Genomic DNA, 25,674 nt, shown 5'->3' with positions numbered 1-25,674 from the left:
CGGGCCTCGATGCTCGAGCCCTCGTCAGGGCGTGACCATACGACGATACGGCACCACAGACCAATGGAATACCCCAGAGCCCATCTCTATCTTTCCTTCTTTCTCATCCTCTTCTTTCCTCCTCCCTCCACCAAGGCCAACTCGGGTCGATTCCCCCATCGAGCATCTCGCTCTCTCCCTCAATCCATTCTTTTTATTTTTGGTCATCCTCTTCCTGTTTTCTCCGTCCTCGGTCCTCGACTAAGCCGGCCCGCCCTTCATATCGGCATCGCAGGGCGCCCAGACCCGCCCTTCCATCCGATTCCTCGATTTCCCTCCCAATGCGCATGTCGCATTGTGCCCACCTCCCCTGCTCGGCTTGATAAATCGCGCGCCATCTGATTCGTACATCCACCTCCTTCCATCTGCTCCCCCGAGATGGTAGCCCCGGTCTCTGCCGGAGCAACTACGGCGGCCCAGTCCAAGCCGGGTCGGTCCTCCAGCACCCACCCATCGCACTCTCACAATGTGCCCTTGAGCGCTCGCCGATCAGCTCCTCTGGATCTATCGACTGTTGAGCGGCGTGGGCAGCCCAATACTCCTCGCGAACCGTCCAAACGTGTACGTCCACATGGCTTGCCCGAGGCCCCGACTTTTCGCCCAACAGAGGAGGAATTCAAGGATCCGGTAGCATACATCCAGAAGATTGCTCCCGAGGGCAAGAAATATGGTATTTGCAGAGTGGTGCCGCCAGAGAACTGGCAACCGCCCTTTGCAATCGACACAGAGGTACGTTTCTGTTCTATCCTGGTGGACACGGAGCTGGTTGGGTTTCTTCCAGCCCTTCCATGGACTGTCTCGAGTCTTCTCAAATATGTTCATTGCTGACCATGTCCCTTTTCTCTCTACAGCGTTTTCACTTCAAGACCCGTCGACAGGAGCTCAACTCTGTCGAAGGAGGTATGGCCCCGCGTCCAGCTGTTTTTGCTGCCGGTGGAGCCACTCCGCAGCCTAATTCTGACCCGAAATTCCACGCAGGAAACCGCGCCAACATGAACTACACCGATCAACTTGCCATGTTTCACAAGCAACACGGGACGAACTACAGCCGGCTCCCCAGCGTCGATAAGCGCCCACTGGATCTCTACAAGTTGAAAAAGGCCGTCGAGGTTCGTGGTGGCTTCGAGCAGGTCTGTAAGACTAAGAAATGGGCGGAAATCGGCCGTGACCTCGGATACAGCGGCAAAATCATGTCCTCTTTATCGACCTCCCTCAAGAACTCCTACCAGCGATATCTGCAACCGTATGAGGAGTGGCTGCGTGTTGCCAAGCCTGGCGTACAGCAGCAATTGGAGCAAGAACAGGGTGGACCGTACACACCGTCTCCGCGCCAGTCGCCAATGACCAAGAAGTCTGTGGCGGAAGAGAACGGAACTCCTTCGAAGACACGCCCCGGAACCCCTACGCCGCGTCCGAGTGCAGGTCCAAATACTCCGATGGAGAAATCACCGGAAAAACCTACACCCTCCGTCGAGCCGACACCCCCGACCCGACCGACGTCAGGATTCACATCGGTAAATTCTGGTGTCGGTGGATTTACCGCCGTGAACCACTCTCCATCTTTCGTGTCTGTGAATAACGGTCCCACAATCAAGCACGAGACCGAGAATGGAATTTCGACTCCCGGCAGTGTAGCCGAGCATTCATCCATCTCAACGCCAGTCCCTAATGGCCAGGCAGGGCAACCCGCCAAGCGTGCCATCAGCCATGACAGTGCGTCTCAGGCGGAAAATGGCGATGCCGATGGAGGGAACGGAAGGCGCAGCAAGCGTTTGAAGAAAGGTATTTATCCTTGTTCTGTGTCTACGCAAGCTTCATCTAACTCCTGTTCCCTAGACGGGGCGCCACCGACGGTTTCGGGGTCTCATATGTCCGTTCTTCGTCCAGCTGGGCCCAAACGTAAGGACGGCCCTCGCCGAACCGGAGATAAATGTGAAACATGTGGCAAGTCCGACAATCGCTCTGCGATCCTTGTATGCGATAATTGTGAGCTCGGCTATCACAAAACGTGTCTGGATCCCTCCACGACGACAGGGCCCGAACAGGACTGGCATTGTCCAAGGTGCTTGGTTGGAAACGGAGAATTCGGATTTGAAGATGGAGGTGTCTATTCGCTCAAACAATTCCAAGAGAAGGCCAACGACTTCAAGAAGAAGTATTTCGCTTCGAAGATGCCGTTCGACCCCGTACTCAATACGCACCGCCGCGAGACCGAAGATGATGTGGAGGCCGAATTCTGGAAGCTCGTGGTGGACTTGCATGAGACCGTGGAAGTGGAATATGGTGCAGATATTCATTCGACTACTCATGGAAGCGGCTTTCCAACGATTGAGCGGAATCCACTTGATCCGCATTCCTCTGATCCGTGGAATTTGAACGTCCTCCCTTTCTATGGGGATTCGCTTTTCCGTCACATCAAGTCTGACGTCTCCGGCATGACGGTGCCTTGGGTCTATGTCGGAATGTGTTTCTCGACCTTTTGCTGGCACAACGAGGATCATTATGCCTATTCGGCCAACTACCAACACTTCGGCGCAACCAAAACTTGGTATGGAATTCCTGGAGCCGATGCTGAGGCGTTCGAAAAAGCCATGAAAGAGGCCGTTCCGGAGCTGTTCGAAGGTCAACCCGATCTTCTTTTCCAGCTGGTCACCTTAATGCCGCCAGACAAGCTGCGCAAGGCTGGTGTCAATGTCTATGCGATAGATCAGAGAGCTGGCCAGTTCGTCCTCACGTTCCCCCAGGCGTACCATGCGGGGTTCAACCACGGATTCAACTTCAACGAGGCCGTCAACTTTGCCCCTGCAGACTGGGAACCATGGGGAGCGATGGGTGTCGAACGGCTGCAATCTTTTCGCAAGCACCCGTGCTTCTCCCATGACGAGCTTCTACTCACGGCGGCTGCTCGCGATACATCCATCACCACCGCCAAGTGGCTGGCTCCTGCTCTCGAACGGACCACCACGAGAGAGCTAAATGACCGCGCAGCGTTCCTAGCCCGTCACAAGGAGGTCACACCCCATAACTGTACCCTTGGCACTGACTCCCCAACTGGTGATTGTCAGCTCACATTTTTGGTCGAGGAGAAAGACCTCCCCGAGGAGGATTACCAGTGCCAGTACTGCAAGGCTTACACTTATCTCACGCAGTTCCGCTGTCACAAGTCAGAGAAGACCCTTTGCTTGTTGCATGTGGAGACCTATGACTGTTGCGGTGAATCCTTTGCACAGAAGCTACTTGGACCAGGCCATACCTTGCGCTATCGCCTAACCGACGACGCAATGAAGGAACTAGTCCAGAAAGTGCAGGAGCGCTCCAAAATCCCGGAACTATGGAACGAAAAGCTTGACAGGACCCTGGAGGACGAACCAAAGCCACAGCTGAAGTCCCTTCATAACTTACTTAGTGAAGGTGAGAAAATCCCATACCACCTGCCTGGCCTCCAAGATCTTGCGGCCTTCGTCCAGCGTTGCGATAAGTGGGTTGAAGAAGCGAACAATTACATTACCCGGAAGCAGCAGAACCGGAGAAAAAACGAGAAAGCATGGCGCCGAGGCAGCTCCAAGGCGGCGCAGCTGGACGATCGGGATCGTGAAGTCCGCAGAGTGGAACACATCTACGCCCTTCTGGCAGAGGCTGATAAACTTTCCTTCGACTGTCCACAGATGGCGGCTCTGGAAGAGAAGACCCGCGAAATCGAGAAGTTCCGCAAGGACGTTAGCGCTGCTCTGATGAACCCGCATCTCCGATCGAGCCAGGAAATTGAGGAGTTGGTGGAATCTGGCCGCAATTTCAACGTGGACATCCCGGAAGTGGAGCACCTGGAACGGATTGTGCGCCAAATGAAATGGACCGATGAGGCACGGCAGAGACGAGACAAGCACCTCACCCTCAAGGACTGCCATGAGATTGTCTCCAATGGAGAACAGTTGGGACTTTCCGACAGCAACGAACTTCTGCGTCATTTCCAAGAGCTCCGTCGCCATGGTGAGGCGTGGGAGGCCAAGGCCCAAGAACTGATGGCGGTCGATGCTGTCCACTACCAGCAGTTGGAGGCGCTCTCGGCCCAGGCTTCCCGTTTCCCGGTCTCCCCGGATACTTTGGCCTCTGTGGAGGCCATCCTGACCAAACAACGCGAGGCCCAGAAGCGGATCCAGGACCTCTATGAACGCAGCAAGGACTCCGACATGAAAAATCGCCCAAAGTATAAGGAAGTCCGTGAGCTCACAGAGTCATTGGAACAGTTGAATAGTCGACCCATCGGGGCGATTGATTTGGAGCGCGAACAGAAGCGCCACGAGGACTGGATGCGGAAAGGCAAGAAGCTGTTTGGCAAGGCCAATGCTCCTCTTCATATTTTAAAGTCGCATATGGAGTATGTCGACAAGCGGAATGTGTATTGCTTCGATCTGCAGGACAGCTATCGTCCGCCTGTGGAACCTTCGTCGCGGCACAATACCCCAGACGGTTTACTTGAGAACCCCACAACCAACATGTTTGGTCCGAAATCGGAGAAAGGAGATGTGTTCTGCATTTGCAGACACAAGGAGTCTGGAATGATGATTGAATGTGAAGTCTGCCACGAGTGGTAAGTCTACTTTATTTCTTCCTGCTGGAGCATAGTGACTGATCTGGGATATAGGTACCACGGTAAATGTTTGAAGATCGCTCGAGGCAAGGTCAAGGAATTCGACAAGTACACCTGTCCCATCTGCGACTGGAGGCAGAAGATCCCGCGCGATGCAGCACGTCCCAAACTGGAAGATCTTCAGGACTGGCAGGCTGAGATCGCGGGTCTGCCTTTCCAGCCCGATGAAGAGGAAGTTCTGGACAGTATAGTCAGCCACGCATCTGCATTCCGCGATTTCCTTCAGGGCTTCACCAATGCTACCTGCACGACTACCGAGGAGGTGCCTACCTTGATCTTCTACCTGCGGAAGATTGAGGGCGCCGAGGTGCTTTTGGCCTACGAGACGAATTTCTTCCGGCAAGAGATTCATAAATGGGCACCGGTTGCTCCAGAGCCGCCACCAATTCTGGAGCAGTCATTGTCAACACGGAAGCCGCGTCCTACCAAGCAGCAAAAGATCATGGCCCAGCTGGGCGTCGACCGCCCCGAAGATCTTCCGGAGCATCTTCGTCCGAAGATTACCAACTCCGCCAAACGCAAGTCGGTCGATACCCAGGTGGCACGGCCGACATCTTTGCAGCCAGCCCCAACACCGACGACCGACAGCAGCGCTCCACCGGAACCGACCACCGCCGGGCCTACCCTGACGCCTATGTCGGAATCCAACAATGCGTCCTACCCTTTCTCTGCCAACTATACTCTGCCGGGCAGTGATTCCACCCCGGCGTTTGCTCCGGGGACCTCTTCTGCGTTTTTGCCTCATGCAGATGCCAATTCACCGTCATTCCTTCCGCGGTCACCCACCCCGCACCAGCAGGGCTTGGAGACTTCGTTGTTCAGCCCACCGCGCTTCAATCGGGATGCGACGAGCGGTCCTTCGGGTGTCGATGTTGATAGCAACATGCCGTTCGTGAGCAGCAGTCCTCGCCAAAACCTCGATGATGTCTTTGCGGATCTAACGAATCAAGATCCCGAGCTTGAGTCCGAGGCGGGGCCTTCCCAGGTCGATCAGCCTGATCCGGAGCCGTTGGAGAACACTCATGCCGCCGACGCTCTTGAGGCTATGGATGTCGGCAACGGGAGCAGCCGCGCCGGGTCGGTCCACAAGGATGCTGCTCCCAGCGGTGGCGCTGCTCCCAGTACAACCAATGGTGAGAACGAAGCCACCACCATCGCTGCCACCACCCAAGCAGAATCCTGAGTTACTGTCTTATATTTCTCTTTACTCCACTCCCAGGTGTCTTCTGTATTGTTATTTCTTTTGCTTTTGGTTTCGTTTTTCCTCTGCTCGAGAATCGGAGTCTTATCGGAGAAGAGAGGTCTGGTCAATTGAGTCCGGGGAGTTCTTTGTTTCCTTCCCAATGTACTTTTTCTGATACTTGTTTCCTATACGAGGTGTATGGCCTTTTGATTTTCTGCTTCTCTTGTTATACCAACCTAAGCTCTGTGATGATGCAGATGCTGGATTAGCTCTACTTGTTCTTTTTTTGCTCGTCAAACATCCCATGTAATACTAGTTGAATGCAGCTATTACTATTTGTTATATTCGTCCATCCAATTGACCCAGTATGTGCAGAGGCTAGGTAGTTAGACTACATCCGCATACGCCCCCAGGGCAGCCTGTCCCCCCGTATGAATAAACAAAACATTCACCTCGTCCGAGTGATTCCCGTTCCGCCGAGCATCCGCCACCACCTCTCCCTGCTGGACCCAATGCAGCATCCCGCGGGCTACTTTCGCCGTGTATACCGGATCCAGAATCACTCCCTCCGTTCGGGCCATGGTCTCTAGTGCCTGGCGCGCCTCCGCGTCCAGCACCCCGTACCCAGTGCCCACGAACCAATCGTCTAGCCGCACATCCTCCAACCCCAGATCTGTCTCTGGATCCAATCCGATCAGTGCCCCCGCGCGGCGTGCAAAGGTAAGTACCCGCGTTTCGTGGTATGGTTTGGGATTTGTAGGCGAATTGAGCACGCCGATGATTTGTCGCGGTGGTGCTGCAGTTGCAGCAGCAGTAGTAGAGGACGCAGTCGACGAAGATGAAGTCCGCATCTTCTCATACAGTTTAAACCCGGCCACCAGCCCGCCAACAGTACTCCCACTCCCACACGCCACAAACACATAATCAAACCGTCCCGATCCGCCCAGCCGCAGCTCCTTTTCCTGTGCCGCGATCTCCATCGCCGCGCGCGCATACCCCAGTCCACCGAGCGCGTGCATGCTCGCACCACCAGGGATCCAGTAGGGCCGTTGTCCGCGGGCGCGCAATTCATCTAGCACGGGCCTTGCATCACGCGATAGTGTATCGCTCTCGTCGAGGATCCGCACCTCTGCGCCGAGCATGCGGTTTATCTGCACGTTGCCGCTGCGCAGGAAGGCGTCTGGGTCTCTGGCAGTGCGGAATCCGGCACCTGTTCCTTTCTGTAGCAGCACTAAAGCGTTTAAACCAAGTTGTCGGGCGACCGCGGAGACTTGGACTGTGTGGTTGCTTTGGATTGCGCCCTCTGTTACTAGGGTTGTGGCCGCACCGGAACTGGGTGTGGGTGTCTCTGCATGTTCGTGGTCATGGTGCTGTGGCGACACAGAGAGAATGTCTGGGATGATGTATTCGAGCTTGCGGTATTTGTTGCCCGCGCAGGCGAGGGGTGAGGATTGGTCTTCGCGTTTGGCGAAGACGGCCAGACGCGGGGAATTGCTGGTTGCGCGTTGAGAGGTGCGCGGGAGGGAATGAATGGGGGAGGAGTGGTTGTAGAGCAATGGGTAGCGAGGGATCTGGGCGAAAACCTCCGGCAGTACGACTGACATGATCTTACTATGTGTAGTGAAGTGGGTTGTAACTACAGGAGATCAGGGATGATGTCAGTCAACTTCCCGCTACTCCAACTCCGACCCCAAAACACATCCTCCACATCCTTCGGCCATGCGCAGCCTGCTTCAATTCCTTCACCGCGCCCGCCAATCGCATCTCCAGTTCCTCGCTGGCACTGCGCCCTCGCCCGTGTACGTGATCGGCAATGCCTCCGCCGACCTCGACTCGATCATCTCCGCCATCGTCTACTCCTACTGCGCCGACAACCGTCTGCCCACTACCTCGCCGCGCCCACATGTCCCGCTCGTGAACCTTCCGACTATCCCTTCCGGGCCTGAACTGTATCGCCTACGACCGGAGTTCGTGACTGCCCTGTGGCTGTCCACGCAATTCCCCGCCTCGCGATCAGAAGAGCGGTTTGAGGAGACGCCTGAGTCCGCGGGGGCACTATTGCGCGAGCATGTCGTTACAGTCGCAGACTTTGCGCAGGCACTCAGGGATACCCAACATGTGGAGACGCCGCTTTTCATGGACGCGACGTTAGTTGATTGGAATGCGATGTCGCTCCGTTCAGACTCGGGAAAAGCAGGCCGTGGAGCTCTGAACGGTCTGCCGCAAGTGGAGTTTCGCACCCTGGGGTGCATTGATCACCATGTTGACGAGGGCTTTATGCCTCGCGCAGAGGCACTCCCGGCTGGTCAGCCGCTGGTTATCCACCCGGGGCCTGGGTCATGCGCCTCTCTTGTTGCAAACGAGATGGAACGGCGAGGTCTCTGGGGTGGAGATGCGGATGAAATTGCGCAGGTTGCCCAATTGGCTCTGGCTGCTGTGCTCATCGACACGTCGAATCTCACGGCCGAAGGCAAAGTGACTAGCATCGATGTCCAAGCTGTGGAACTGCTCCGGCGGCTGGTTGAGTCCCGTATCTCCAATGCTACTGCGGAGATGGAATGGGACGTGGAGCCATTTTACAGGGGTATCCTTGAGACGAAGCAAAATAGTCTGGATCTCCTTACACTGGACGAGATTCTGGATCGTGATTTCAAGGAGTGGACTGAGACAGCGCAGTCGTCGGGAGAGCGCGTCAAGCTTGGTTTCTGTTCATCTGTCAAGCCGATGCAGTGGATTGTTCGAAAGGCTGGCGGGCCGGATAAGTTCCTGGCTGCTGTTCGTTCCTTTGCAATGGCAGAGGATAGGCAGTTGGACATGGTCATCATCATGACCGCTTTCACAGCTGGTAATGGCCGCTTTTGTCGAGAGCTTTTTGTCTGTTCGGTGAATGACAACAGTATAGCTGTCAATGGAGCCAAGAGATTTGTTTCCCATGCAGCGGAGCAGCTCGGGCTGGTAAATTGGTCGCAGTTGGATGGTGACATTAGTCCCGTAGTGACAGAAGATGGCCTCCGTGACCAGCTTAATGGGGACTCTCCTCTCTGGAGGGGATTATGGGTGCAGACTAATGTGGCCGCAAGTCGAAAGCAGGTTGCACCGCTACTTCGCACCGCAATGACGAAGCTCTAAAAACAATGAGAGTTGAATAGAGACGACGCTGCAGAAGATGTTACATATCTACAACCGGACTATTCAGAATACGAAAATGCAAAATTTATTTCTCACAGATGCTTATTTATTAGGACTCCATCCACCAAGAATTTTCAACGGCAGAATGCAATGAATGCAGGACCCCAAGCCAGTCGAGCTGATGCAAATGTCCGTAGAATGAAACAAGAAAGATACAGTCAAACAGAAACAAGGGTCCCAGCTAAAACAAACCAAGATATGCAGAAGAATAAAAAAGTGAAATGCATGCGAGGAAAATGCTCAGTGCCAACACCAGGATCAAACACGCCAAAAATTAGTTACACTCCCACTCGCAAAAGACGCACCAACGTGCGACTCGATCTGCGAGCACGAGGCCGCGCCAGACGCCGCGCTCGCCGATCTTGATGACGGTCTCCCAGACGCTGCCCTCGCCATTGGCGTCGCTCATGGAAGTGCGGCCGGTATCAGGGCTGCTGATCATATGCTCAGCTTTACGGGTGAGGCGTAGAATCTTGCCAGAGGGAGACTGGATCGCCAGTTTCGCTGGCTTTTCTCGTCCGGAACCGGACTTTGTGGACGAGATAGCCGAGGTTGACGCAGAAAACTCGTTTGAGCCACTCGAGATCGTAGACATGCCGGCCGTGCTGGAAACCATGCTGAGAGCACTCGATGGGCGCGTGAAGATGGATGGCGAGGTTCGGCCGTTAGATACGAGCTCGTTATCCTTAGAAGGAGGGGGAGGCGGACCCGACGAAGGATGTTGGCGAACAGCAAAGACAAAGGTATTATTGACGGCCAGCCGGGAACATTGAGGTTGCATGATATAAAGGTCATGCCGCTGGGCATGAGGCGTGGGATGGCGCAAAACAAATTCGTATGGTGGATTCTCTCCGGTGTGGAAGATTGGAAGGGCTAGTGCCAATGGATGAGGAATATCGCGGCTGGAATGCATGAGACCCTTCTTGCCAGCATATACCTTCAGCACACCCTGACCCTCATCGCCTGGCAGCACAGCCTTGACAGTAATCCGCTTTTGGCCACTGTGCCAGTCCGGCTGGACAAGAGCTCGTTTGCGAACAATGTCGCCGCTCTCGAAGAAATCACCATCGACATCGCAAGCAAATGCAGGTGACTCAACTTCAGCTGCGCATTCAACATCTGCTGGGACCACAAGACGGATTTGCAATACCTCCAATCCCTCGAGGCGGATCAGACTGGTATCGTAATCCGGAAACTGGGCGTTCAGTTTGAAGAACGGAGGACAGACGGTTGGCAGTGCCAACAGGACGTCTGGTGATATTGGAGGACAGATATGTTGTTCTTCTGGGTACAAAGGCACATGGGTATAGCAGAGGTCAAGTGGCCTTGCCAGGAAGTACCAGCTCTCAGCCACTGGCGAATTGTTAGTGACGAATTTGTTCCTTACAGGATTGGTCGGGTTAGCGAGCGCGCAATCCATGAAGCGCCATTCGCCGTCCACGAGAACCGCATTCCACCAGTGGTTAGGGCGTGAGAGACTGTCCAGGTCCAGGGCATCTCCGGGAGTCTTGAGGAATCCATGGATTATCTCCGAGTGAAGACCTACAGCGGCGCACATCTCATTGACAAGAAGAGCAATCTCTTGCGGAGTGCCACGTTTGGCTTGTAGAAGTCTTTTCAGGTCTATATCGAGACCATCAACTGGCTCCTCCCAGGCGATTTTCTCGCTGACCCAAGTGAAGATCGCACGCAAGCGTTGCACATCACTCTTATAGGGACGGCAAATGTATCCCTGGGCCAAACTCATCGGATTCGTCATGGGCGGAAGACTGTTCACGAAGCGGGCACTTTTGTCAACGAGGCCAAGATTTGGTGCGTTGAAATTTGTGGGCTCAAGGATGGGTAGTCCATCAATGCTTTCATCACCTTCCGCGGTCTCACCGAGTTCCTCTACCGCATAGATCACCGGATGATCCAGCATCTGGCATCGCTCAGCCCGTTCAATCCGCTCATTTCGGCTGGGAGAAGAGGCACGGTTGACATCTCGACGGACCTGGACCCAGTCAACAGGATTGTTTGTAGATACTGTATCTCGGGCCATGTCCTTGCTGGACTGGGACATGAGGAGGGGCGACACTGCGCCAGCCAATCTGTTCCCTTTCGTTGGTGACTGTGACCGATCGCTGTGACCAACAGATATGCTGCTCCTCGCGCTCGCCGCTCCAGTTTTGGCAGATTCAAGTATCTTCTTGAAGAAGCCGTGCTTCTTGCCCTTCGGCGTGGAAAGGCCGCCAAAGACACCAGATGGCTCTCCTCCATCTACATCTGCCGATGACCACGGGATGGCCGAAGATGCACCTTGTCGGGATGTGTTATGGCTGGAGTGATAGGAGATGCCCGTCAGGGGTGTTTCTGGTCGCTTTCCTGCATCACTGAATCCCCGTGACCGGATCGAGTCCATAGCTGTATTTGGCCGGTCACCAAAATTCCGCCTTGCAAAGCTGCCGGCACTGGTCGCACTGAAGCCTCCAGCAGATGGGCCGCTCATCAGACTCTGACTTGTTTTGTCCGTACTGACTGTCATGCTGGTTCCATTACTTTGTACGCCGCTGGAAGAATCCGTGGTCGTCGATTTGTAGGTAAAGGTTCTGCTGAGGTTTTCTCCTCTCAAGTCCTGTCCGGATTTTTGAGCTCTCAGATGCGGGTATTGTGCCGGAATGGAGGTGTGTCGAGGGTGATAGGTAGCGTGCTTCGGCGGAGGTGGAGGAGGAATATCTTCCTCCTCAGGCGGCTTATTTTGGTCTTCTAACTGACGAAGACGGCTCTCCATTCTCTGGACGTAGTTGTTCAGTTGAGGTGGGCCCTCCATGTAATGGTCTTGGGTAGCGATGCTATTTCGATGCATCAACCCGCCATTGTACTGGCCTTTATTCCCATCAAACCCTAGTGATGATACAGGTCGGCCTCTGTCGTCTGATTGTTTTGCTCCACGCATTTCATCATACGCATCGGGCGACCAAGGGTTCTTGAACATAGGCGGAGGAGAAGGAGACGGAGCTTGTCGCGGCATGCCCATATCTTGCAAAGAGGTCATGACATCCTCCATTGCGTCGCGAAGAGGAGATGGGGTGTTTCCATTGCCATCTGTTTGTTCGGATTTTGCCGAGTGCATCGAAAGGGCTGCTGGTGATGGCGTCCGAGAGAATGTCACATATCGGTCATTCATAATCAAAGGCGTGGGCGAGGGAGCTAATGACCGAGGCGATGGCTGCCGAGGATGGTGCGTTGGTGGATGTGGAGAATGTGATCCGGATCGAGTAGAGTGTAATGGACGATGCGGAGAAGGCGAGGGTGCGCGACTTACTGCGACTCGATGCGGCGGCGGTGGGGGTGGAGGAGGAGAGTTTTCTTCAGGTTCCTGTAGTGCCAATGGCGAGACTTCGCGCGAAGAAGGGCGAGAAGAAGATGTGCTGTGTCTCGGCGTCATAGCGGATGGTTCCTCAGGCTCTTGCGACGAACGGGGTGAGAGGGGAGAAGCACCACGTGAAGAGGGACGCGATCCCGGCGACGACTGGGACAAGGAGCCTTGGTTCTTGACTTGCGATGCATGGGTGCGCAGCGGTTTGACGCTTCGCGGAACGGAGCCATCTCGAGGGGGGGGTTTGTGGAATATTGCTTGTGACAGTTGAGGTTGTTCCGTTGCGGGCCAGTTGGGACGAGGGGGCAACGGCCTCTTTATGGGCCTGGAAGGGCTTCCGGAACACCGTTTTTTGTTTCTTTGGGGCCGCTGTAGGATTGTTGATAGGGGATGTGTTTGCTTGAACCATTGGGCTGGCTGACCGGCTGACAGGGACAAAGTCCTCGCTGAGGAGCTCGACGAAGTTGGATGGGAAGAGCCCAACCGCACGCCTATCACGGCGCAGACGACCCATCCACCATTGTCCGTCGCCTGCATTCAGACATTCAATCAAGTCGCCCTCCACAAAGCCCAAGTCGCGTGTCGTCTCTCCGCCCCATGAGTACACAGCTCGGCACCAGCACGGGAAGCGCAGTGGCAACTGCGGCGAGGCGGCAGCCATGGCGCCCAACTGAGACTCGCAGCCGTCAAGAAGAGATATGGACTAAGATCGGACGAAGACTTCAATCGGACGTAGTTTTCAATCTGCGAAACCAAGATGAACTGTCGACTTAATCGAGTCCGATGTAGACCGAGACGGGAGGAAAACGGGGTTCGGCGTGAGTCGCAAGGCGCGCAAAAAAACAAAGCTCCACGAAACTCACGCAATCGACATGTTGAGCAATCAAAAACACAGGAAGACCGAATGAGAGCGACAGAGGGGTGCCAGGATTGGCTGGGTGGACAAGGCAGAGAACTGGGAGTAGATGAATCAGTAAAGACGGTGAGGGACTGGTGTGTTTACATGTCGCCCAAATGGGCCTAGCGCCGGCGTCGCCTATCGATAAGCTTAAAGGCGGCCTGAGCTTCACCAGAGGGAGGGAGATGATGAAACTGGCGGCATTTACGACTACGTAATTGATTTTTCTAGAAGGACTTCTATCTAACAGATTGACTCCGTTGAATACGTTGAGTACTTGTTCCCTCAATCAACCCGTGGTCTGGTGCAATCGCCGTCTCTGTCTGCCGCCATGGCAACCGTCGGGACAACATCTCAAACACAGATAGGGGCGGCTAGCTGAGTCCACACCACATCACCTTAGGGTTCGGCACTATGGGTTCCTTCTATGCATTATCATTAAGTTATTGTTTCGTGGGACTTTCACCACACTCGGTTGTACCTCTACCGTTCTTCATCAGGGTCATCCTGTCCATCTCCTTGTTCGCACCATGCTCATAACCGGAAACCTCCAAGATCAATCATTGCGAGCCACCCACTCGGCTGCCTTGACTTACCTACTCGGATAGAAAATAGGGATATCCGACATTCCAGGCTAAGAATGCCAGCCACGGTCAAACATAAACAACATTCCGAATAGGGAAATCTAGTTTCACCTCCTTGCGTAACGACAGGAGCAACAACAATACGTCAGAGGCAGAACATTATGTGACCCAGACCACACGTCGAGCCAGCTCTGGGGCCGATTGCCCTCCATACTGTTGGAAAAGGACATCGTTGCTGCACAGATCTTCCCTAGCCCTCCTCAGCATTCCACGGACCTACGGACTTAGAGGACCGCGGCCATAGGGAGGCTTAGCTTTGCCCAATAATGCATAGTTGTCAAGAAGGAGCAAACAAGGTTAAATTTGCCCTAGTTGTGTCAACTATGCAAGCAAACATGCTTTCGGACATTTAAAGCACTTTCGTTGATAGGTAGATATATGGACATAGCTACCGCTAGGCATTGGAGAAATTGTAGAATACCATTCCTTATTAAAAATACTTCACGTACCCCCATACCTTATAAGATATATTCCTCAAGCCTGTCGATGCCATCTGAGCTCCGACTTTACCAAAACAGCACTTGGCTTTCCTTGACCCGACCAAGATCATCAGCATCATGGCACTGCTAAAGATTTTACTTGCCATTGCCACACCTGGGCTCATGCCTTCTTTGGCGTGGGCCAAGCCGGTTTACTTTGACTTGAACCTCACCTGGCAGCAAGGTTCTCCTGATGGCAACCTGCGGGAAATGGTCTTCATGAACGACCAATTTCCTGGCCCTGAGTTGCGTCTAGAGCAGGGTGATGATGTTGAGGTAAAGTCTGAGAGATGAACAGAAGTTCAGACTGAAGTTCTCAGCTGACCTATCCCCTAGTTTACCGTTCACAATAACATGCCATTCAACACAACCATGCATTTTCACGGCATCGAGCAGCACAACACCCCATGGTCTGATGGTGTACCCGGCCTTACTCAGACACCCATTCAACCGGGACAGAGTTGGAAATACAAATGGACGGCTACTCAGTATGGAACCTATTGGTACCATGCTCATGCTCGGTCCCAGATTATGGATGGTCTCTATGGTCCTATCTGGATCAAGTAAGCTTCTATCCCAACCACATGATCTCTCGTAAATCTAATAAATAAAGCCCGGCTCCCGATGTACCTCAACCCTTCAGCTTGATTTCAAGTAACCCCCAGGATCTTCAAGCTATGCAGCGAGCAGAGCAAAACCCTCGACTTGTTATGCTGTCAGACTGGGACCACTTGACCTCTGAGCAATACCAACAGGTACAAGTGGACAGCCGTCTAAATGTCATGTAAGCTATACATATCTCTGGTCCAAATAATATTTTTACTAACACTCATTTAGCTGCGTGGACAGTATCTTGGTCAACGGCCGTGGAGCTGTGTACTGCCCTGGGACCACGACAATCTCGAGTCTAGAACTCCCATACCTAAAGACTTCCATTGACAACGTGCCACTGTCCGACAAAGGGTGAGCAGTGACAAAAAGTACATCTCCGTCGAACGTACTAACTCATGCCTTAAAAGATGTATACCCAATATATACGAGACCCAGGGCAACTTCCCGCCTACCTACCCGGACAAGATCCCCGCAGGTTTAAACTCAGGATGCAGACCCACCGAGGGCCTACACGAGATTATTGAAGTTGATCCGGCCGAAGGCTGGGTCAGTCTGAAGTTCATCAGCGCGGCTGCATTGAAGTCTTTCATTTTCTCCATTGACGAGCATCCTATGTATATCTATGAAGTCGACGGCAGCTATATTGAACCACTACTTGCCGAAAGTGCGTCCATCTATAATGGTGAACGATACGCCGCTATGATCAAGCTCGACAAGGCTCCCAAGGATTACACGATCCGAATCCCCGGCAACCAGGGTGACCAGATTATCTCCGGCTTTGCTACTCTGCGATACAAGGGTTCCCAAGACACCACACCGTCTCAAGCTTACGTGGACTATGGTGGAAGAAACACCTCTGCTTCTGTTATACCTTTGGATCCGAAAGAAATGAAGCCCTATCCCGCCGCCACTATTCCCCAGTATGCCGATCAGCTGATAAATCTTACCCTTGGCCGCTGGGGCTCGACCTATACGTGGACATCCTCTGGTGGCGGACTGTATGACATGATGGCCAATTGGGATGACCCGATCCTCTACAACCTGGATGCCAGGAATAATTTAGAGGAACAGGTCGTCATCCAAACCATAAACGGAACCTGGGTCGATGTTCTGCTGCAGCTCGGTGAAATGCCCAACACACCAGCAATCCAGGCCCCTCACGTCATGCACAAGCACTCCAACAAGGCCTATATTCTAGGCGTTGGCCCGGGGATCTTCAACTGGTCTAGCACTGAAGAAGCTTCTGCCGAGCGTCCTGACCTTTTCCACATGGAAAACCCTCAAATGAGGGATACTTTCGTTGCGCAAGGCCCTGCTGGCCCAACATGGATGATGCTGCGATATCATGTGATTAACCCGGGACCCTTTCTTTTCCACTGCCACATTGAAACACATATGGCTAATGGAATGGCGGTTGCTATCCTCGATGGCATTGATGAGTGGCCCCAGGCACCTCCCGGGGCCGACATCGGCTACCAGGGCCAAAGTAGTGAGCAGGCACAACCCGGCCCGTATGGTCAATATGGGCAATCGGGTCCCCAAGGGCAAGAATCCGGTTATTCTGGCCCTGGCGGCTTTCCAGATAACGTGGGGTTGGATAACATGAATGGATGGTCCCGAAAGCCTCTTGAGACTGGCGAAAACCATCAGGGATCCCGAGGCTACGATGGAGACGGGGTCACCACAGGCACTGGAAATCAAGATTCCCCTGAAGGTAAACTGGAGACTTCGCGATCTCAGGAGCCAAGATATCCACAGGGTTGTGAGGAATACCAGTGGTAAAGCTTTATCTAACGCATATAGCTTCTTTTCTTTTTCTTTCTTTTTGGATGTTGGAACTTACGATATACCTCTTGAGTTTTGCATTGCATTTGGGCAACCCAGTCAAACGAGCCATAATAGTTGTTGATTAGTTGTCGATACCACCAAAAGATTTTGTCTTTTGAATTTTCTACCCTTTTTCTTCCCTTTTTTACATGCTGTTTCCGGCGACGCGAAGGGGAAGGGAGAACCCGCTCCGCGGGCGATCATGACCCACCACGATCGGGCTCATATTGATCGAGCCACTTGGAATTCTTCCTGTATTCAACGTGAGCATTTCCAGTGATCTCAAGAATGCCTGGTCCTGTACTATATCCTTATCATTTTACGACAAAATTGCCTAGTCCCTGATTATTTCTCTTCGACCCGTAATCTTCTACTCGGCATTCTCGGAAATTTAATCCTTCGATGTGTTCACATCAATAATATTGCATAACAGCCGTCTCATAAGTTTGAATTCTCTTCTAGAAGGCATAGTGGTGGCGCTTCATCCAAACTTGAGACCTGTGGTGGTTCCAAAGGTGTATTTTCGTTGTCACTCCTGCCTCTTTGAGGATCGACAGAAGTAAGTCATGACGCATAGATCTGAAGTTGGCAATGCCTCAAAACGGCCAGAAATTTGACAGCAAGATCTGTAATTGTTTTGCTAAAAGTTTCCGTAGTTACATTCAGATAGACGAGACTCGGTCTCTGGAGAGAGTGCTAAAAAGGCATACCTAAGGGTGGTCTGGTTGAAGTCCAGTATAGTGTTCTTGATAAACCTGCTCTACCTGCTATGTGCCCTGTCCCTGAAAAGTTTTTGAACATAGGAATGAAGCTTTCTAGCCCCTTTCGCACCATTTATGGAACTTCGAGGTTGCTGGCAACCAGCATAGTTTCTAGGGCTTGCAGTTCACGTGACCCGGAACGTCGGGTGTAACCCTTCCGAAAACAGCGCTCAGTGTAACTCCCCCCCGTCGTCCTCAACAGCTCCGTCTTGTCTCATACTACTTCCGGCGTGCTCTTCCTCCTTGAAACTATATCTCTGTGTCATACACTAGTCTCAGTGAGCTTAAACCAAGGAATTCCTTGCTGCTTTATCCGCAAACAGCATTCGGGGACCAGAATTTGCCCGTACCTTTGCAATTTCATATAAATTTCCAGGGTCCAATAGGCAATCCAAGGTACAATGCAAGCCCTTTAGATCCACATGACTACCGTATACACAACAGTCGCGATGTCTGCAGTAACGGTGTCATTGGTAGTGGCCAAACAAACCTGATTTACTGTATCGGAACCAAAGTGTATGCAGAATGCCGCGGAACGAGGAGCATGGAAGTCAACCTTGAGGCTGATGGAGCCGTGGTTGTATCTCAAATTCCAGATCGATAGTCTGCACAGGAAAACAAAGTTTACAGTCCTTCTAGATCTAGGCCACTGCGAGCTTTCATAGACCCATGATGCGCGTTTTTGGACTGGTCGACCGCCCCACTACGTGGATAATATACTACGGCGTGTATTAAAGTATGCTGTCTGCCAGATTGCTGACTCTGGAACTCTTTTCCTTCTTCCTTTGTAGAGTTTCCCTTCTACTAATTGGAACAAAGCCTGACAATGGAAGGCACCGGTCGTGTATTTCTCTTCGGAGATCAGACCGCTGACTTTGACTCGGGCCTTCGTCGTCTGTTGCATGCGAAGAACGACTCGTTGTTGTCAGCCTTCTTCCAGAAGTGCTACCATGCAGTGCGCGAGGAGATAACCAAGCTGCCGCAGTCCGAGCGGCAGGTATTCCCCCGTTTCACAAGCATTGTCGATCTTCTGGCAAGATACCGCGAGTCGGGACCGAATCCCGCCCTGGAGAGCGCGTTGACAACCATCCACCAGCTGGGATGCATCATCCAGTAAGCTTATCTAGAGAATATGTTTATCGTTTATAGGTATTGTTGCTAACTTTTTACCTAGTTACTATGGTGACCTCGGTCACATGTATCCATCGGGGTCTGACAGCTGTATTGTGGGCCTCTGTACTGGTCAACTCGCAGCTGCCGCTGTCAGCTCATCAAAAACCGTTGGAGAACTTATTCCAGTCGGGGTTGAGACGGTAGTTCTAGCTCTACGACTTGGTATGTCTGTTGTGAAGGTGCAGCAGTCTCTAGAGGGGACCAAGTCGTCTTCGCCAAGCTGGTCTGTTTTGGTTTCTGGACTGCGAGAGCCGGAGGCCCAGGAATTGATCCAAAAGTTCTCAAAGGCAAATGTGAGTTTGTAATTCCCTGCAAATTCAAAGATAGCGCAAAACCTAACCGTCTCTCAGGCCTTGCCGCTCGTTTCTCGGCCCTATATCAGTGCCATCAGCCCGAATGGTCTGACTATCAGTGGCCCACCGATGTTCCTAGATCGGTTTGTCGAAAATTGTCTCCCTAAGGAACATAAGCCTGTTAGAGTCCCAATTCATGGCCCTTATCATGCATCACACCTGTATGACGGCAGGGATGTTGATCGGATTCTCAAATCGTGGCCCAAAGAGGAATTCCTGAGCTATGCCCCTCAGATCTCTATCTTGTCAAGCGAAACTGGCAAACCGATTCACGCCGAGAACCTTCAGGATTTGTTGAAAACTTCACTCGAAGAAATTCTGCTGCGTCAACTTTGCTGGGACAAGCTTATCGACTCTTGCTATTCGGCACTTGTATCGACTTCAACGGCATGCATACTGCTTCCGATTTCCAGCACTGCGACTCAGAGTTTGTGTACAGGACTGAAGAAGGCTGGAATCTCCAACATTGAGATTGATAGCACAATTGGTGATGTACAGAAGGATTCGGAGGGTGTGAATCGAACCGGCCGCTCAGACCAATCTAAAATTGCAATCATTGGCCTTTCAGGTAGATTTCCTGAAGCTGCTGATACAGAAGCCTTCTGGGATCTCTTATACAAGGGACTTGATGTACACCGGGAGGTGCCACCGGAGCGTTGGGATGTGAAGGCACATGTCGACATGGAAGGCAACACGAGAAACACCAGCAAGGTTCAGTACGGATGCTGGATTAACGAGCCTGGGCTCTTTGACCCTCGCTTTTTCAATATGTCCCCGCGTGAGGCACTGCAGGCAGATCCCGCTCAACGGCTTGCTCTTCTTACTGCTTATGAGGCTTTCGAGATGGCTGGTTTCATCCCGGACAGCACTCCGTCCACGCAGAAGAACCGAGTTGGTGTCTTCTACGGAATGACTAGTGACGACTACCGTGAAATCAACAGTGGTCAAGACATTGACACCTACTTCATTCCCGGTGGCAACCGTGCATTCACGCCTGGTCGGATCAATTACTACTTCAAGTTCAGCGGCCCCAGCGTCAGCGTTGACACTGCTTGCTCGTCGAGTCTTGCAGCTATACACATTGCCTGCAATTCTCTTTGGAGGAACGAATGTGATTCCGCAGTGGCGGGTGGCGTCAACGTGTTGACGAACCCAGACAACCACGCCGGTCTCGACCGTGGCCATTTCTTGTCACGTACTGGAAACTGCAACACGTTTGATGATGGAGCGGATGGTTACTGCAGAGCCGATGGCATTGGATCGATCGTCCTTAAGAGACTGGAGGATGCTCAGGCCGATAACGACCCGATCTACGGCGTGATCTCCGGAGCCTACACAAACCACTCTGCCGAAGCCGTTTCAATTACTCGGCCTCATGCCGGAGCACAGGCCTTTATCTTCGACAAGTTGTTAAATGAGGCCAATATCGACCCGAAGGAAGTCAGCTACATCGACATGCATGGAACGGGTACTCAGGCAGGGGACGCCGTTGAAATGCAATCTGTGTTGGATGTATTTGCTCCTGACTACCGCCGCGGACCGACACAGTCTCTCCATCTCGGTTCAGCAAAGGCGAACATTGGCCACGGGGAATCCGCCTCGGGCGTTAGCGCCCTGATCAAGGTGCTGATGATGATGCAAAAGAATATGATCCCTCCCCACTGTGGTATCAAGACAAAAATCAACCACAATTTCCCGACGGATTTCCAACAGCGAAATGTGCATATCGCCTTGAAGCCCACACCGTGGCAAAGACCAGAAGGAGGCAAGCGGAAGACGTTCATCAACAACTTCTCAGCTGCTGGCGGTAATACAGCGATCCTAATGGAAGATGCCCCTCTGCGTGAGCAGGTCACAGAAGACCCTCGAACTGCACACATTGTGGCTGTCTCTGCGAGGTCACAATCCGCCCTGAAGAACAATACCAACGCATTGTTGCAGTACATTGACACCAACAAAAATATGTTCAATGTCAATAAAGCTAGCCTTCTTGCCAATCTCTCCTACACCACGACGGCAAGACGCATTCACCACCCTTTCAGAGTCGTCGCAACAGGATCTACCTTGGAAGAAATGAGGAATGACTTGTCGGCTAGCGCCAACCGCGATAGTATCACCCCGGTCCCTGCGACTGCACCAGGTATTGGATTCGTCTTCACGGGCCAAGGAGCACAATACACCGGCATGGGAAGCCAGCTTTATGAGACTTGTTCGCCATTCCGTGCTCACATTCAACATCTGGATCGCATTGGCCAAAGTCAAGGATTCCCCTCTATTATGCCTTTGGTCGAAGGAAGCGTTCCAATTGAGGAACTAGGACCCGTTATCAGCCAGCTTGGAACGACCTGTCTGCAGATGGCGCTGACCAAGTACTGGATATCCCTTGGCGTTACGCCTTCTTTTGTCCTTGGACACAGCCTCGGAGAATATGCCGCTCTCAATGCTGCTGGTGTTTTGAGCACAAGTGATACGATCTACCTCGCTGGTCGACGGGCTCAGCTTCTCACCGAGCAATGCCAGGCTGGAACGCATGCTATGCTAGCCGTCAAGTCTTCTGCAGCACAAGTCAAGCAGTTCATTGCTGATGATGGAGCTGAGGTTGCCTGTATCAACGCACCTTCAGAGACCGTTGTCAGTGGTGCAAATGACAACATAGACAAGCTGGCAGAGAAGCTTTCCAGTGAAGGCTTCAAGGCTACTAAGCTGAAGGTCCCCTTTGCGTTCCATTCTGTTCAGGTTGAGCCTATTCTGGAAAGCCTGGCGGAGATTGGTAAAGGTGTGACATTCCATGAGCCGACGATCCCATTTGTGTCTGCTCTCCTCGGAGACGTTGTGAAGGAGGCGAATGCAGATGTCCTCAGTCCCAGCTACCTGACGCGCCACTGCCGTGAGCCTGTCAACTTTTTGGGTGCTTTAGAGGCCACCCGTCATGCCAATCTGATGAATGACAAAACTCTCTGGGTTGAGATTGGCTCACACCCCGTTTGTTCCGGGATGGTCAAGTCGACATTTGGTCCTCAGGCAGTTACAGTGGCTTCTCTTCGCCGTCAAGAGGATACTTGGAAGGTGCTCTCGAACAGCCTGTCCGCTCTCTACATGGCTGGAATTGATCTGCGTTGGAAGGAATACCACCAGGACTTCAGCACCAGTCTCCAGGTCCTCCCACTCCCCGCCTATAAATGGGATCTGAAGAACTACTGGATTCCGTACACCAACAATTTCTGTCTGTTAAAGGGTGCGCCGGCCAAGCCGGCGGTTGAAGCCGCGCCTGTGTCCACGTTCTTGACGTCTTCGGCTCAGAAGGTTGTTGAGACAAGCAACTCTGACACAACAGCCACTGTTGTCATTGAGAATGACATCGCAGACCCAGAATTGAACCGCGTTATCCAAGGTCACAAAGTCAATGGAGCTGCTCTCTGCCCTTCGGTAAGTACTCAGTCATATATTTTACTGAAGAGTAATAACTAACCTTGATCAGTCGCTATACGCGGACATCGCCCAGACACTTGGTGAATATCTCGTGGACAAGTACAATCCCAGTTTGAAGGAGCGTGGCCTTGATGTCTGCAACGTGGTGGTTCCGAAACCACTTATTGCAAAAGGTGGCAAGCAGCTATTCCGGGTTTCGGCCACTGCAAACTGGGCGACGGAAGTTGCTGAGGTCAAGGTGTGGTCCGTGACACCAGAGGGCAAGAAGATCATCGATCATGCCAGCTGTCTGATCAAGTTCTTTGACACCAGCGCTGCTGCGCAGGAATGGAAGCGCAATGCCTATCTTATCAAGAGAAGCATCCAGCATCTCCAGGAGAGTACCGAGTCTGGTCAGGCCCACCGAATGAAGCAAGGAATGGTGTACAAATTGTTCGCTGCTCTGGTTGAGTACGATGACAACTACAAGTCTATTCGGGAAGTCATTCTGGACAGCGATCAACACGAGGCTACAGCACTAGTTAAGTTTCAAGCGCCGCCGGGCAACTTCCATCGGAACCCATTTTGGATCGACAGCATTGGTCACCTGTCGGGTTTCATTATGAATGCTAGCGATGCAACCGACTCGAAAAATACAGTTTTCGTCAACCACGGCTGGGACTCGATGCGTTGCCTGAAGAAATTTGATCCGAACGTCACCTACCGGACATATGTGAGGATGCAGCCATGGCAGAACTCGATCTGGGCGGGCGATGTCTACCTCTTTGATGGTGATGATATCGTTGCGGTGTACGGCAGTGTAAAGGTACGTTATATTGCCCTTGTCTCCTTTTTTATAATTTCACTAACAAAGCCAAATATAGTTCCAAGCTTTGGCTCGTAAGATCCTGGATACAGCTCTTCCACCAGCTGGAGCTCCTGCACCGAAGCCAGCAGCGAAGTCCACACCACCGCCCATTGATATTCAGAAATCGAGGGCAGCTCCGGCCAAGAAGACTCGCGCCAGCCCTGCGGCAAATTCCAAGCCTGCCGGCCCAAGCGTGACTGCTCGTGCTCTCGCCATCCTGGCTGAGGAAGTTGGACTGTCTGAGGGAGACATGACAGATGATCTCAATTTCGCAGATTATGGAGTTGACTCTCTGCTCTCGTTAACTGTTACTGGCCGGTACCGTGAAGAGATGAGTCTTGATCTGGATTCTTCCGTATTTGTGGATCAGCCCACCATCAAAGACTTCAAGGGTCTTTTGGCCCAGATGTGTCCGGTTGAAAGCAGCAGCGACGGATCCAGCAGCGATGCCGATCTTTCTTCTTCTGCCTCTGAAACGGACTTCTCATCGCCTAACACGAGTGGTATTCCGACACCTTCTCACGACAAGTCCATGCAGCTTGGGCAGAACGACAGTATGAAGGAAATCCGTTCAATCCTGGCAGAAGAAATTGGCGTGGAACCCGAGGAGCTCCAAGGAGACGCAAATCTGGGCGAGATGGGATTGGATTCCCTGATGTCACTCACTGTTCTCGGGAAGATTCGCGAGACCCTGGACATTGATCTGCCGGGAGAGTTTTTCATTGACAACCAAACCATCAACGACATCGAAGCCACGCTGGACTTAAAGCCGAAGTCAGTGGCGGGTGAATCAATGGAGATACCTGAGCAGCTCCCCATCAAAACTTCCAAGCCAACAGCCACATCCACGATTCAGCATCCGCCAGCAACTTCGATTCTTCTGCAAGGCAACCCCAAGACAGCCACCAAAAAGCTATTTCTGTTCCCGGATGGGTCCGGCTCGGCTACATCTTACGCGACCATCCCTGGTGTCTCGCCGGACGTGTGCGTTTACGGACTGAATTGCCCATATATGCGAACTCCCGAGAACCTCAAATGCAGTCTGGACGAACTCACAATCCCTTACGTGGCCGAGATCCGCCGACGACAGCCCACAGGCCCGTATAACTTCGGAGGCTGGTCTGCTGGTGGCATCTGCGCCTACGACGCGGCGCGCCATTTGATCTTTGAGGAAGGCGAGCGAGTCGAACGTCTGCTTTTGCTTGACACGCCATTCCCAATTGGCCTGGAGAAGCTGCCTCCACGTCTGTACAGTTTCTTTAACTCGATCGGCCTATTCGGTGAAGGTAAGGCTCCTCCGCCAAAGTGGCTGCTACCGCACTTCATGGCCTTTATCGACTCCCTAGACGCATACAAAGCGTCTCCGTTCCCATTCAATGACGATAAGGTCGCTTCCAAGACCCCCAAGACCTTCATGATTTGGGCCAAGGATGGCGTCTGCTCCAAGCCTGGAGATACTCGCCCTGCACCGGCCGAGGATGGCAGCCCTGATCCCCGCGAGATGCTGTGGCTGCTCAATAATCGCTCCGATCTTGGTCCGAACGGCTGGGATACCCTCGTTGGTCCAAAAAATGTTGGTGGGATCACTATCATGGAGGGTGCCAACCACTTCACGATGATCCAAGGCGAAAAAGCCAAAGAGCTAGCGGCGTTCATGGCCAACGCTATGACTGCCGTGTAGTACACAGTAGCTCGACGGTGGCCCATCCTTTTACTTGTTCATGTTCGATATTGTTATTTCTTTTAGGATCTCTACCTTTGCCTGTGGCTATCTCTCATTAACGCATGTCGCTCTCTCCTTTTGTTACGAAGTGCTCTTGAAGATGTTTTGCCCTTATGTATACATAATTCTTGGATCTACGATCCCCTAGGACCTCTTAATATCGACAGACTGACATAAACACGTCCACTTGAACACTCTTCTTTAGAGAATTACGACGTAAAGATTTGATTGAGATCTAATGCTGATACTTGAAGAGCTGGTTACAACTTCCACACAAATGGAAAGCATGGGCATTATGGGATCAGGTGTTCAGCTCATAGCAAAGGTAACTGACAGGCTCAAGGACGAATTAACGACAGGAGCAAGAACTGCAGGGGAAATGAACGCCGGCGAATGCAAGGTCATAACGAGTGTGCTGGGAAAAAGACAGGGTTTGGATCGATTGGGGCCAGGGCCGACTGAGGAGCATGAATTGGGATCCGTCATGCCAGTATGTAAACGTCATAGATCG

At 52.6% G+C, this 25,674-nt stretch overlaps 6 protein-coding genes across 6 annotated transcripts; 4 read left to right on the top strand and 2 right to left on the bottom strand.

The window, feature by feature from the left end:
* Positions 1-417: 417 nt before the first annotated feature.
* On the top strand, positions 418-5,870 carry N7510_004837 (uncharacterized protein; the record flags this gene model as incomplete). The annotated part of the gene is made up of 4 exons (XM_056976763.1): positions 418-768; positions 891-1,821; positions 1,876-4,627; positions 4,682-5,870. 4 exons carry the CDS (start codon positions 418-420, stop codon positions 5,868-5,870), a joined length of 5,223 nt encoding a protein of 1,740 aa, XP_056836719.1.
* A 386-nt stretch (positions 5,871-6,256) lies between these two features.
* Positions 6,257-7,474, bottom strand: N7510_004836 (1-aminocyclopropane-1-carboxylate deaminase/D-cysteine desulfhydrase; the record flags this gene model as incomplete). The annotated part of the gene is made up of 1 exon (XM_056976762.1): positions 6,257-7,474. The coding sequence occupies one exon, from the start codon at positions 7,472-7,474 to the stop codon at positions 6,257-6,259; it is 1,218 nt and encodes a 405-aa protein (XP_056836718.1).
* A 115-nt stretch (positions 7,475-7,589) lies between these two features.
* N7510_004835 (putative exopolyphosphatase) lies at positions 7,590-8,999 on the top strand (the record flags this gene model as incomplete). The annotated part of the gene is made up of 1 exon (XM_056976761.1): positions 7,590-8,999. One exon carries the CDS (start codon positions 7,590-7,592, stop codon positions 8,997-8,999), a length of 1,410 nt encoding a protein of 469 aa, XP_056836717.1.
* A 334-nt stretch (positions 9,000-9,333) lies between these two features.
* Positions 9,334-13,078, bottom strand: N7510_004834 (putative SH3 domain protein (Cyk3); the record flags this gene model as incomplete). The annotated part of the gene is made up of 2 exons (XM_056976760.1): positions 9,334-12,469; positions 12,519-13,078. 2 exons carry the CDS (start codon positions 13,076-13,078, stop codon positions 9,334-9,336), a joined length of 3,696 nt encoding a protein of 1,231 aa, XP_056836716.1.
* Positions 13,079-14,477: 1,399 nt separating this feature from the next.
* Positions 14,478-16,832, top strand: abr2 (laccase abr2; the record flags this gene model as incomplete). The annotated part of the gene is made up of 5 exons (XM_056976759.1): positions 14,478-14,714; positions 14,775-15,001; positions 15,052-15,222; positions 15,276-15,401; positions 15,458-16,832. Coding segments are annotated over 5 exons (2,136 nt in total), but the record flags the coding sequence as incomplete, so codon positions are not given.
* Positions 16,833-18,464: 1,632 nt separating this feature from the next.
* pksP (polyketide synthase alb1) lies at positions 18,465-25,121 on the top strand (the record flags this gene model as incomplete). Its single annotated transcript, XM_056976758.1, has 5 exons — positions 18,465-18,751; positions 18,813-19,104; positions 19,162-22,590; positions 22,643-23,398; positions 23,457-25,121. The coding sequence occupies 5 exons, from the start codon at positions 18,465-18,467 to the stop codon at positions 25,119-25,121; spliced, it is 6,429 nt and encodes a 2,142-aa protein (XP_056836714.1).
* Positions 25,122-25,674: the final 553 nt, after the last annotated feature.

This window comes from Penicillium lagena (genome assembly GCF_028827675.1).
Source record: "Penicillium lagena strain IBT 129212 chromosome Unknown utg000002l_segment0_segment0, whole genome shotgun sequence".
Taxonomy (NCBI): domain Eukaryota; kingdom Fungi; phylum Ascomycota; class Eurotiomycetes; order Eurotiales; family Aspergillaceae; genus Penicillium; species Penicillium lagena.
This window is presented reverse-complemented; position numbering and strand designations above follow the sequence as displayed.